This window comes from Brachyistius frenatus, unplaced genomic scaffold, assembly GCF_029030835.1.
Source record: "Brachyistius frenatus isolate BFR_SWC_R1_liver_20210118 unplaced genomic scaffold, ASM2903083v1 Contig_36, whole genome shotgun sequence".
Lineage (NCBI taxonomy): Eukaryota > Metazoa > Chordata > Actinopteri > Embiotocidae > Brachyistius > Brachyistius frenatus.
In genome coordinates this window covers 1743457-1756311 of record NW_027210635.1, presented here as the reverse complement: position 1 = coordinate 1756311, position 12855 = coordinate 1743457, and the positions used below count along the sequence as shown (strand labels likewise).

At 45.1% G+C, this 12855-nt stretch overlaps 2 protein-coding genes across 5 annotated transcripts in view; one reads left to right on the top strand and one right to left on the bottom strand.

Annotated features, from left to right (window-relative positions):
- The window catches only part of LOC138622451 (RNA binding protein fox-1 homolog 2-like), a 50491-nt gene extending 44197 nt beyond the window's left edge, over nt 1-6294 (top strand). For all 4 annotated transcript variants that reach the window (XM_069701264.1, XM_069701266.1, XM_069701263.1 and 1 more), the window contains 3 exons: nt 1336-1436; nt 2075-2150; nt 2550-6294. In XM_069701264.1, coding sequence (XP_069557365.1) covers nt 1336-1436; nt 2075-2150; nt 2550-2594 — 222 coding nt within the window. In that variant the 3' untranslated portion in view covers nt 2595-6294. The remainder of the gene's footprint in view (nt 1-1335; nt 1437-2074; nt 2151-2549) is intronic.
- Nucleotides 6295-7770: 1476 nt separating this feature from the next.
- LOC138622450 (G-protein coupled receptor family C group 5 member D) lies at nt 7771-12386 on the bottom strand. The gene is made up of 4 exons (XM_069701262.1): nt 12013-12386; nt 10090-11270; nt 8859-8914; nt 7771-8657 (listed from the first exon to the last, which is right to left on the bottom strand). Exons 2-4 carry the CDS (start codon nt 11216-11218, stop codon nt 8568-8570), a joined length of 1275 nt encoding a protein of 424 aa, XP_069557363.1. The 5' UTR covers nt 11219-11270; nt 12013-12386; the 3' UTR covers nt 7771-8567.
- Between the last annotated feature and the right edge of the window lie 469 nt (nt 12387-12855).

The following is a 12855-nucleotide window of genomic DNA, read 5'->3' as shown; positions in this document are numbered from 1 at the left end:
GTTTTCTTGCATTATTCCTTTCAAACTGGAAGCTGCGATTGGACAGCGTCAGCCGGTGGTGAGCGATGCTCTGAAAGCCTCGCGCCTCGAGGGGCTCCAGCTGAACTAGAGAACATGGTCTCTTCCTGAATTAACCACGCCCCCCCCCCCCCACCCCCCGCCTCCCAGGATGATTATTGAAGCATGTGCTGATCAGCTGCTGCATGCAGACATAGTGTGTTCCAGCTCCCACGTCCTCCTCCTCCTCCTCCTCTCCACTCACCCAGAAAGCCACGCCCCCCCCCATCCCTCGAACAACAACAACAACAACACCCCCCGCCCCTCCCACGTGTTCTGCAGGCAGTCTCATTGAATGAAGCGGTGTTTCTGTCGTGCTTTGCTCTTCTCAGTTCTGATCAGGTCCGAACGCAGTGGGATGTTTTTTCTTTTTTTATTTCTTCTTCTTCTTTTTTTTTTTTTTCTTTTTTTTTTTTTTTAGACGGTCTGCGTTGTAATTTTGGGTCATGCATGCCGTCTCAGTGCGAGGAGATGATTTTTAGCGTCAGTCGAGGCCTGTGTGGATGTGGATGTGTTTGTGCGCGCGACTTTTGTTTCCATCTTTTCCGTCTTGTTTTTCTTTGTTCTAAATCCTCACCAAAGAACACAAAATAATTATAATAACAAATGTTGTTTTTCGTCCGTCACCACTGGAACTTCCGCACTCTGGTATCCGTTAGTGTCCTCAGCCTGTAGGTGTCCTCTTGACGTATCTGCTCATTACTCGAATCTTCTGTCCTGACAAGACAATGAGGATTCTATATGGCCTCAACTGTGAGCACTTTGTCTTCCACTGTTTTTACCTCCCCCTCTGCCGTAGTGGTAATAATACAATCTAACTCAACTCGGACAGCCCAATTTCCTCTCTCTGTCTCACTGATAAAGCGCTTCTTGTCCCACATCCAACAACACACCACCTCCTTCTGTCGCCATACGTGAATGCAATATACTGACGCGCTGTCCTTTTTTTTTATTATTATTATTTATTGTAAATGTTAAGAAAAAGTTTTTTCTTTTCTTAATACGTGGAGAAGTATTTGCAACATTTATCCGATTACATATTTCTTTTTTTTTTCTTTTTTTTTTAAAAATAAATGTATATTTAATAATACATTAAATATTGTTTATAATACACTTTTTTTTTTAATGTATACAATAATTACATGCAAATACTTCTTTTTAATTCATGTCAGTTTATTGCCCCTCCCCCTTCATTTACACACTTTAGCTCAGGTGTGTTCTACCTCAGAGGAGTGAGTTTATTCTGTTGTGTGTGTGTGTGTGTGTGTGTGCGTGTAGGGAGGCTACCCTGCTGCTGCCGCCGCCGCCGCTGCCTATCGCTATGCGCAGCCCACCGCCGTAACCGGAGCAACCGCCGCAGCTGCCGCCTACAGTGACAGGTGAGGTCAAACCAGGACGCAAAGCGACATACACGTACACGTACACACACCTCGACGTGCAATTTGGAAGGGCGTCATGATTTTGGATGATTTTTGAATATTTCGGAGTAGTCATCGAATCATGGAAAGATGTCTGGTCTATCAGCCGGTGTTTTAGGATATTTAGAGCGGCGTACAGACTCTGTTAAGGAGCGGCTGTTGCGTTAAAAAAAAAAACTTTATTCAGTCACGCAACGTACATATTAAGAGACTTCAGGGCAGATTAATGTTGCAGCTGCCTGCATTGTGAAAATAATTTATATAAACTGATCTGACAAAACAAAAACAAAAATATCATCAACTAAAATTTGCATGCAGAGCTTTATAAACTATATGATTATAGCGTTTATTTTTCTTCATGACGGATGAAAGGTCCAGAGATATATTTACTGCACTGAGGCGCGTTTAATCTCGCGCGTCTGACTTTAAACTGCCGTAGGTTTTTGCTGACCTGAGGACTTTTCGGTACAAACTTTATTGAACGTGACCGCGATGCTCATCGTGTCCGAACATTCGACAAACTTGCCTTTAACAGCTTTGTCCTTTTTCATTTAAGCTTTAAATGAGTAACCTCTTGTACGCGGTGTTTGTCTTGCCAGTTACGGCCGGGTGTACACTACAGATCCGTACCACGCGTTAACTCCAGCTGCTGCTGCTTACGGAGTGGGAGCCATGGTAAGAAAACTCGCTCTACCGCTGCACAAACACCCACAACAGAAATGAGTCGTCGTTTTAATAAGGGGAAGGTTTATGGTAAAAAAAAAAAAAAAAAAGCGGTTTGTTTATTGGGAGAACCCGAAGTAGGGGAGGGGAGCGGGGCTTTTCTTTGGCTCGACCGCTGGACTTTTTCTTGCCTGTCCTCTGGAAGACATTTCACAAAATCTGGGTCACAAAGCTTGGAAAAACAGTAAATAATTGAATTATGTGTTAGCAGTCATGGATCAATAAATGTATGACTTGTGGATTTGGTTGTACAACGCTATATATAAACAGCATTTTACAGATGCACTGTGGTTGTTTCCAGATGTTTTCACTGCGTTTCATGCCCGTGTTGTCCCCTCTTGTCTCTTCCAGGCCAGTTTATACCGGGCAGGATACAGTAGGTTTGCTCCGTACTAAAACCACAAGTCCCACCCAAGGAATTTCACTTTGCTCCAAAAACCCCTTTTTTCAGGCTCTTTGTTTGGCAGGAGCTCCCCTCCATTTTTCTGCAGGCAGACTCTACGACAACTCGTGTTTTTTTGTTTTTGTTTTTTTTTCTTTTTTGTTTGGTTTTTCTGTGGCGAGAGAGGTCATTGCCACATCATCAACTCTGTTCCTGAACTCGTCTGAGAACAATGGGAGAAAAAAAAAACAACTGCCTGGAGCGTCTCCCACATAAAAAGCTGGAGCCTGCTACTTTGAAAACTATCCGGGGCACAATTTAAGACGGTTTTTAAAAACACTCTGGGAACGGGAAGGAGAGCGCGACCGCTGTTCCTGTGTGACCCTTCACACTACAAACCTTTTTTTTTTTTTTTTTTTTTCCCCTAAAAATCTCCAAACTCCCAGTAAATCCACTGATCCACTGCCCTGTAATCAGACCGATATACATTCAGCACCAAGTATCCAGTGCCCTCTGCATTCTCCTTTAGTGTCGGTCTGCACCGAACTGTAGAACTGCCGCAGCGCACAGCACTACTAAAGAAAAAGGTACTTCTGTTTTTAAACACTACATTGACATCGAGCTCTCTCCTCTACAGTCGTCCTCCCTCTGGTTCACCGTCGTATAATAATGGACAAAAAAAAAAAAAAAAAAAAGTATAAATGGGAGTGATCCATACAGAAGATGGAGGAATTCTTCTTGTTTTGCAAAAATGGAAAACCGAACAATCAGCCGGAGGAAAACTTCTGCTCCGCATCCAACTGACAGAAACCACTGTTGTCCAACAATGAACATTATGGCATGTCTCCTTTTTCTTTTCTTTTTTTTGGTCATTTTTCTAACATTTCACAACTCCCGCTGGGTGGAAAAGGAAACGCAAAGAAAGCAAAACATTTAAAAAAAAAAAAAAGGTTTTTTTTTTTCTGCATTACCTCAGTTTTTCTTGCATCCATTTTGTTTTGCTGCAGTTGAGAAGAAGTTGCAACGACATGTCTTTATATAAACAGATGAAACTCTCCATTTTTTTTTTTTTTTTCCCCCCATCAACAAGAGCCATTGATTTGTCCCTATTGCTCGTCTGCACATGTTTTATTAATTACCACGAGTGCAACACTAAGATGAAGTCGGTTTTGAACTGGCGCTGTATCTTTGTCCATTTAAAAAAAAAAACTCTTTGCATCTCCCGGCCTCTTGATCTGTTCATCATACTTCTTCCAAGAAAAAAAAAAAAAAAAGAAACAGACATTGTACATTTCTTATCTCCTTTAAAAAGAAAACGTCAGACATTCCAGCTGTGGCGGCGACGCGGTGAATGAAAACTCATTGGACGGACAGCGAACCACACAAGAAACACAAATGAACTAGATTTAGCAAAGCGGGAACTCCCCCGTGGGAAACGGCGTGCGGGGATCCCTCCCGGCCAATCGAGATATTTCTGCCTCCGGGCTGCTCTGTGCTCGAACTCTGCCGCCCGGAAACGGTGTCTGATCTCGACTCGGCAGAACAGCAGATCCCTGCAGGACATCCCAGATTAGAAACACAGTGAAGCACATTGAAACAGAGATTTCACTCCTATAATGAAGAAAAAAAAAGGAAAAAAAAAAATAACCCAACAATAATGAGACTTCATGATCAGTTTACTGTGTATATTTATTCTTTTCACTAGCTGTCCACATCATTATGTGATTTTTAGGTCCCTCATCATGCTCTCTGGGATTGTTCATTCTCTGTAGTTTTAACGGTTTTTTTCCTTACCTGCGCACCTGAAGGCATCATAAAAGGACTGGCAAACCATTTATCGACCAAGTCTGTGTCCTGTATGTGCTTCATCTCCATATACTCTCACTATGTTATTACTCTTATTTACCTTTTTGGTTCCAAAGATTTTTCTGAAGAAAGCACATTTTTGGTCCTGATGTATTTCTCTTTTTTTTTTTTTTTTTTGTGCCTGTTTGTTGCCTTTACTTTCAGCCTTTTTTTTTTTTTTGCTCCATGTTTGATCTGTGGGTTGCAGCTGTATTTTGCAGTACAGAGTCGTAGCAGCACCCTGGGAAACTCATTGCAGCGATTTTTGGGAATGACGATGCTGTTAAATCGAACTCGGTCCACGCTCTTATTTATTGTCTTTGTTTTTATTTTTTTGCTAACTCGTGAACACAGTGTAGATGCGGACGAGGGAAATCAGAGCAGGTGGAGTCATTAAGGGAGACACGGACAAGACAGGTAAGACACGAGGGGATATTTCAGATTCGTTTCCCTGCAGTGGCCAGATTACATTCGGCCCCGCATGTCCACGCGATGTCAAAAGGGCCCTGTGGCCCAGCAGTGGCTGCCTTTTGAACAATGAAACGACGTGTGGGTGTTTAGTCGAGGGACGTGGTGAAGGTGAGAAGCTGAGCCATTAATCATGAGTTGACAGAGTAACAACGTCCCCCGCTGTCGTTTTTCTTCTTCTTCGGGGGGGTACACTGTGCTCAGGGTGGAGCGGACGGTGCGAGGAAGGGTCATGTTGTATTGTATGATTGTGAAACTGTGTGCAGTAGGTCCAATGAGTATTTTTGATGAGCATTACCTCTTTTTTTTTTTTTTTTGTCTTTTATTATTCCTGACAAGTATTATCAGAAGTGTTGCTATGCATGCTTTTGCGAGAGAGGAAAGGGTGTCGGTCTTTACTTTTCATTTGTGCATGAATTCGAAATGCTGGAGGAGGTAGTTGAGGCGGAGGGTGTTCGCACCGCAGGAGGTGGAAAGAGCTGTTATGCGATGCGAGGCGACGGCAGCGACGAGGAATCTCGGTGAAGGCCCGGCACGGGAGGTGTCGCGGTGCGGAGGGGGAGGAGCCGAGCGGCAACGCTGCAGCCGATTCGGTCCGCTTCAATAATCTGGGTTATTTCTGCTCTGTGCCTCTGTGGTCGTCGTGGTAATCACCAGTCATATCAGATGTGTTCAATTCAATTCGGTGTGTCTGGACCCCCGTGGTTTTGCTTTTACAATTAAAATAAAACTCCAATGGCCCGCCATATGGCAATCCAGGCGTACGCTGCTCGGTGAGACCGCTGATCCGGGAGCAGTTCGCTTCAAGGCTGCTACAGAGTGTCGTTATGAACCCGCCCACGGAGATATGCTCATTCGGCAACATCTCCACCTCGCTCATCCAGCTGGCAAGAAGCTGGTGTTCGAGGTGGTGGAAGCGACAGCGACTCCTGATTTGGCTTGGCTTGTTGTGTGTGTGTGTGTGTGTGTGTGTGTGTGCGTGCGTGCGTGCGTGCGTGCGTGCGTGTGTGTGTGGCTCTACTAATTGGAGTAAATCTTATTTGGGAGGCTGCAAACTAACCACAGAGGTGTGCCGGGAGGACACAGAAAGCTGTTGGCCGCTGACCCCGACTCACCGCACTGTGCTCGAGTCAACCCAGTGGGAGTTTTTGTACAGCGATTTGATAAATGGCTTCGAATTGCATGTGGAGGTTGTTGTTGTTTTTTTTTGTTTTTGTTTTTTTTGTCACATGCTCTCAAAAGCTCATTTATCCAAGTGATTTTTTTTGTTTGTTTTTTTTGTTTTTTAAATAAGTGACATGTATTTTCTCACAATGTTCTATTTTGCCATCCTTGTGTCTGCCTTCTGTTTATTCTCCATTATTATTGAATGTATATATGAAATAAACTGTTTGGTTTTTATTCTGGTCTTTGAATACTTATTGTCGCCTCTCGGGTTTATCATCGCGGGCCTCGGCACAAAATGGTTATCAGGAGGTGATAGAGCACATTTTTGGAGCTGGTCACCATTATGCTATTTCCTTCCCACGATTGTGTCGGCCTTATCATTTTCTTTGCAGTGTTTTGTTATCCAGTCAGGAGTGAGGCTGCTTTAAATAGTACAAACCCCACTAAACTGAGGAGAGATAAAGGTCTGTAATGGTAGAGGGTTCAGCAGAGTTGCATCATGTTGATAACAAGCGTCCCCAGGAATCGCTCCTCAGGACCGTCCACAAACTTTCCCCTCTCGGTGCGTTTGCTCCTGCGAGTCAGATGATTGATGGAGCCAACGATTGCGCACGATTAATCCCACTCGCCCGAGCTGCATCGGCTCTCGACTCTTTGTTCCTCCGGACTCAAAAAACAAAACAAATCCACTGCTCGATAAGCTCTTCTGCCACCTCCAAACTTCCTCATCGCTGCCGGGGGGCGGGGGGGACACACCAATCTGGAGCAATCTTTAATTGCATCTGGAGTTAATGGCCGTAAATGGGCTGGATGTGGCAGGAAACCTCATATCCCTGCTAATTGCTCTAATGCACAAGAGGCCAATTGCCAATTTGATGGCATGCTCTCTGAGTAATTGAAGTTGGGCTAATTGGAGGGAAAGATTGAAGGCCGTCTGATAAAAGGGGCATGTGTAAAAGATTGCATCTATTGAAGTGAGGAGTTGACCTTTTGAGGATGGCACATCACCACATCACATCACCACTGGCCACGGCGGGAGAAAAAATGCAGAACAGACCATCTCAGACCGTGCAGTAGAATTTAAATATCCTCTCTCTTGTAAATAATATAGTGCCATTATAAAGCCATGTGGTCTGTGGTGCTATACTGCAGCTAAAACACAAATCTTTTTCTTTGACTTTAACTGCGGTATATTTCTTGCGTAGTTTATTAATCGCTTTCGATTTGTAGTTTGACTTGAAACCAAAGAGGTCTGATTCACCATTAGAATACAACAGAGGCTGGTTTCAGACGCAGAATAAAGAAGTCTGTGACCAAAACCAATAAAACCGGAAGCAAAAAGTTGTTTGCAATCCAAATCATTTTACTCTGTTCATTTTTTGAATATTTTTTACTTACAAACTTGATTTTTAATTACAGTGTGAGAAATTTCCTTTAAAAACAGTATTTTTTTTTTTTTAACTTGCATAATTTTTTTTTAAAAAAAGACACAAAACTGCCTGCATAGACTTCACAGCCCTTGTTTCCTCTCTTCCTGTATCCACCCTGAGCTACTCGGTTTCTCTTGGTACGCCCTGAAGTTGCCCCCTGGTGGTCAACTTGTGATACTACCACACAGGGAATGAGCCTCTGCTTTGCAGCATGACACTGATCCTGTTTTGAGTGTCAGACCTCCATACGACAGTTCAAGAAACAAATGTCGAGCTTTTGTAGATTTTTTTTTTTTTATTTTTTTATTGAGAACACATTTTACAAACAAAAGACATGTTGGTGAGAGGCATACCTTGTATTCCTCAAATCATTCTATGTACAAACAGAATACATTCCTTGTTTTTGGTGCACCAACGCAACCCTGAAGCTGTGATGTAACTTTGAATATGAAGATGTTAATCAGTGATGGCACGGCCCCTCCCTCGGTGCTGACAGGTCTCTCGTCCCGTCCTCCTCCTTGTCTCGTCTCATGTCTTCTAATCTCCCTTCCTTTCCCTTTCTCACCCCTCTCATCTCACCCCTCCTCTCACCCCTCCTCTCCACCGTTCACAGATGTCTCTGCTCCTGCTTGGCACCTTCGGAGTGACAGTTTCACGCCTCCTTTATCACCTCGGGGTGATTATATACCATTTCTGAGAAGCACCCATTGTGTATAAGACACACACACACACACACACACTCACACACTCTCACACACACACATACACATGCACACCATTAAAGAGACTCTCTTCCACTAAGCATTTGTCATGTGGATTTCCTGCCTGGAGAAAGCTGGAGTATCTGAACCCATCCAGCCTCCATGAACAAACTCAAGCAGATGACTCATACTGCTGACCTTCTTTTTTTTTTTTATTGTTGTTCCTTTTTAGGACAGGATTTTACATCCTACTGGACATTTTTCAAATGGACGGACAAGGAAATTAGTATTTTGTACAGATTTAGTGTATGTAGTGGGCCACCTTCTGCTTTTTGTATTTGGTGTGTGTGTGTGTGGTGGACAGAAACGTGTGCTTTTAATCATGTCCGTAATATTCATCATACGGTTCGCTGTAGTTGGTGGTCTGGGGCCGGGGGATGGTGTAATCTTTGTCAGGGTCGATTTCCTGAAACACACAACGACACATATCATCACACATTCATCACGTCGCCGCAATTAACAGCCACGACGAACTGCGCTTTCATTAACCCTACGAGATGACTTGGCCATAACTGCCTGCAGCAGCAAAAGGTCACAGTGTTTAATGTGGAGTCCAGTGTGTGTGTGTGTGTGTGTGTGTGTGTGTTTAAATGGTTTTAATACTGACTGTCATGGCGAATCCAGCGTCGTAGGGTGATCGCAGCGATGGCTGGGTTCTCCTGCCTGAAGGGAGACACATGATACAGTTAGCTCATTATCAGGTCATTACATGCTGCTCATCAGGAAGGCCCACAGTGAGAGCCGAGCGGACTGATAGCAGAATTAATTTGGTTCTGTTGGACACGGACTCCATATTCATTTTTGGCTCGCGGTTATATTTCAGCACAAACGAATGTCAGTCAGTGGATCTCCCACTTGCTGCCAAAATGTTTCCTTTTTTTTCTGTTTTATTTAACCTGACTTAGATTTCAGATACACGGCTATTTGTACATGAGGACAATAATTAACATTTGATTAAAAAAAAATTTAAAATTTAAAAAAAAAAAATGTAAGAGACTATGGAGAATAAATGACACCATCTTCCCTTAAAAATGACAGAAAAAAAGACATGAATTTCAAATATGCAGAAACCCGTGCTCAAAATTCACGTGAAACGTGTAGATTCCCCGTGTGAAAACTTTCCCCCATATTTTCTCCATGTTATTTCATGTTGCAGCCTCTAGCGGCGCTCGGTGGTATTACAAGCTTAAGGGACTTCCGCTTTGGCCCCATTTTTCTACTTGGGAAGCTATAAATCCACTTTTACATACAGCTAATGGTTGCAACATGTGGCAAACATGTGTCGTACATGTGATCACGCGTGTGTCACGTGGAAACGTGTTGTTGTTTTTTTCTGTAAGGGTAAGCCAGCAACACACACTTGATTAATTGGACGCACCTGTAGTTTATGTCAGCTAATGCTAACCAACATTTGCAAGCTTTAGATGACATTGCTTTGTGACCGACTTTACTGGTGCTACTGCGCTTCCTTTCTAAATGTATTTATCATTAATCCTTAACAGTCAGTTGGTGCAACAGAGGCTGTCGTTAAGAAAACAAACATAATCTCGCTCTAAGTGGGATTTACATTTGTTGATTTTGGAGGTATTAGCAACTCATTTGGAATTCGTTGAGTCTAAACTTTCACTTTCCACGAGGCTGTTTTTGGAGCAGAAACAATTATCTAGTTAATCAATTGGTCAAACAGCAGAAACTAACTCCTGATTGTTCATTAATTTGTTGGTTTCAACTCAATTGTGAACATTTAATGGTTTTCTGTGTCCTCTTTGTTGCGAAATGAATCTTTCAGACTGATGTTCTTTCTGTTGCGCCTTTTAATTAAGAAGACATCGTCTCACCTCTCCCGCTCTCCCCATCGCTCTCAAAGCTCCCGTTTTCCTTTCCTTCCTTCGGGCTCTGCAGTCCGGGGATATCAGCACTGGGGCTGGTCCAGCCTGCGAAGCTCAGAGGGAGCTCCTTGGACGTGGCCTCACCCCTGCAGAAAAAGGCAACCTGGGACAAGCCGTGGCCCATCAGCAGCACCCAGCCGTTGGCCACCAGGGCGATGCTAATCACTGGGTCATCCCAACTCGGCCGACGGCCCAGCTCAGGGTTCCCCCTGGTCAGCATGGCGATCCACACCACCCAGACGCAGGCAGAGAGCAGCAGCGTGAGGAAGAGCAGCGTGGCGTGTACCCTCCACTGCTGGTTGGCGGGCTCGCCGTAGCTGTAGCCGTACGTGAAGCAGGAGCGGCACAGGAAGTTCAGGGAGAGGATCAAGCTGACGGCCAGGAGGCACAGCACGTAGATCTGCAGCATGACAAACTCCTCCTGGCTGTACTCGCAAGGCTTCCTGTCCCGGACCAACACGAGGATGAGCCACTGGGTGGAGATGATGACCTGCACAGCGAAGAGCCCCAGGGCCACCGCCGGCTCCCCCCAGCCCCGAGCCGCTGCGAAGCCCAGCAGAGCGAGGCAGCGAGCCAGCAGGCAGGAGAAGGCGAGGGAGAAGAGCACGCTGAAGAGGAAGAGCCGGGTGGGGCAGGTCTGAGGGGTGAGGCGGATGATGAAGGAGAAGGTGATGGCGAAGATCCCGGCCGTGGCCAACAGGAACATGGACATGCAGGCCACGATGCCTCCGATGTTGCCGCGACGGTGCCGGGCCGAGACGCAGATACACAGGAACCAGAGCAGCAGGCCGAAGAGGAGACAGACACTGAGCAGGAAGCCTGAAGTGGCCAGGGTCTCCAGCACGATGCCCCACGCTGCCTGCCGGTCACACAGGTACCTATAGATTGGGTTTAGTCCGGTGCCGCAGCCCGGCACACGCTTCAGGGAGGTAACGTTTAAGTAAGAGGTCGGGCTGACTGAGCTGTTGTTGGTTGACTGGCAGAGACAGGTGAGAGGGACGTAGAAGAGGAAGAGGAGGGGGAAGAGGGATTCGTGCTTCTTGGATGAAAAGGCCATATTCATCTCGGAGACCCACATGAGGCTTCAGTCCTTCTTTTTAAATCTCCTTTGATATGGCAGGCCTTTGCTCCTGAAACAAACCAAAACAGCGCCCATCGGCACAAAATACATGTTTGACTGTCAGACGTTTTCCTAAATGCGTAAAAGAGTGTGCTGCAGAGCAAGCAGGGTGAAATGGGAGATGATATAACAAAGAGGTCGCAGCATGGAAGAGAAGTTTGACAGGCAGAGTGAAGAGAGGAGGGAGTGTAGGGACATGCCAGAACAAGGCAGGGAAGAGTGAGCCAGGGCTGAGGCTGGAAGGAGAACCGATGACAACATGGAGGTGAAGACTGGGAAAGAAAAGCACGAATAAGGAGACGGAGAGAGTCGCCACACATGAGGGTTTTTGCTGTTCAGAGGGGAGCTGAGAGACGAGCCGAGATGGTCGCTCCTGATAGCTGAGTGTCACTTCCTCCAGCCCATAGAGGCGCCTTTGTTTCACAGATTTAAAGATGACCTTTTGGTAGTTTTAATACTGGATAAATATGAGCTCAACTTTGCCCCATCACTGACCTGAAGTTGTGTGGTTGGTAAAGTTTCAATCAGCTGATTTAAATATGAATCTCTAAGCATCATGATGATTATAAGTCAATTATAACAGGTGTTATTCGACTTTTAAATGAACACAAATTCCATTAATGTCACTAAATATTAAAGAGAAAATAGCTGCTGTTGTTTAGCGGCCGTCTTAAAACTATTAAAGATAATCATAAGTAGAGGCTCCTTCCAAGCCAAACTTTTACTTTAAAAGAAGAAAAGAAGGTCAGTACCTTTTATCCTTCAAGGTGCCAGTGAAATCTCTCCATCAACAAATGATGAGGAAGCGGGTGAGGCGCTGAGGTCTGGAAGCCGCTGCTTGGAGAGGTATTGTTTTCAGCTCACATCAACAGGTAAGAAAAGAGAGAAAACCTGCACACTTGACTCAGTCTTTCCCTTTCCGACCCCTCCTGTCTGTCTTCCTCGGGTTGGGCGCCTCCCTGAGATTATAGGTGGGGCTCCTACACCTGGAAGTGATAGTAGGAGCAAAATCACACCTCCCTAGTTATGAATCCCAGAGAGAATTTGCATCCCATTTGTTGATAACGTGGGCGCTTCATATTGAACCCGGAGGTGTGCAGATTAAGTGAGCGATGTTCCGTCACATGAGGCACACATGCTCAGGAGGGGTGAGAGGCACGGCGTTGTGAGGGAGAGCGTTATAAGGTGAGTCCACCTGACTCATCCCGGCGTCACCGGGATGCGGAGCGGGAGCAGCTGTCGCCGTAGTTACGGGTAAATCACAGCAATAACATTTAAAAAAAAAAAAAAAAAGTCGTTGAGTTAGCCGCGGGGGGAGTTGCATCAACACCAGAGAATCCTTTTGACTGTTGTCTGTTACAAGCCCATACGTAACGCTTCCACTCATGCCCGTACAAGCTCGGTGTTTACAGGGCGTGTGCAGTTGAATCTGAAGTCACTCCTTAACTCTGAATTCACCCAGAGGTTTAAGGCCTACAAGGACACAGCTCTGTCTTTTACATCATCAAGCTCGTTTGTTGCATCAGACGAACGTATTCACGTTGTATATGTGTGCATTGTACGTTACGACAAACCTCTCCCCGATACTTTCAAAG

Bases quoted from the DNA above. Each gene is read 5' to 3' on its own strand.
- LOC138622450 (XM_069701262.1), bottom strand. From the start codon at position 11,218: ATGTGGGTCTCCGAGATGAATATGGCCTTTTCATCCAAGAAGCACGAA. The intron at 8,915-10,089 runs GTGAGACGATGT...GTCTCCCTTCAG, and splicing joins CGATGGGGAGAGCGGGAGAG to GCAGGAGAACCCAGCCATCG. The intron at 8,658-8,858 runs GTCAGTATTAAA...TGTGTGTTTCAG, and splicing joins ACGCTGGATTCGCCATGACA to GAAATCGACCCTGACAAAGA.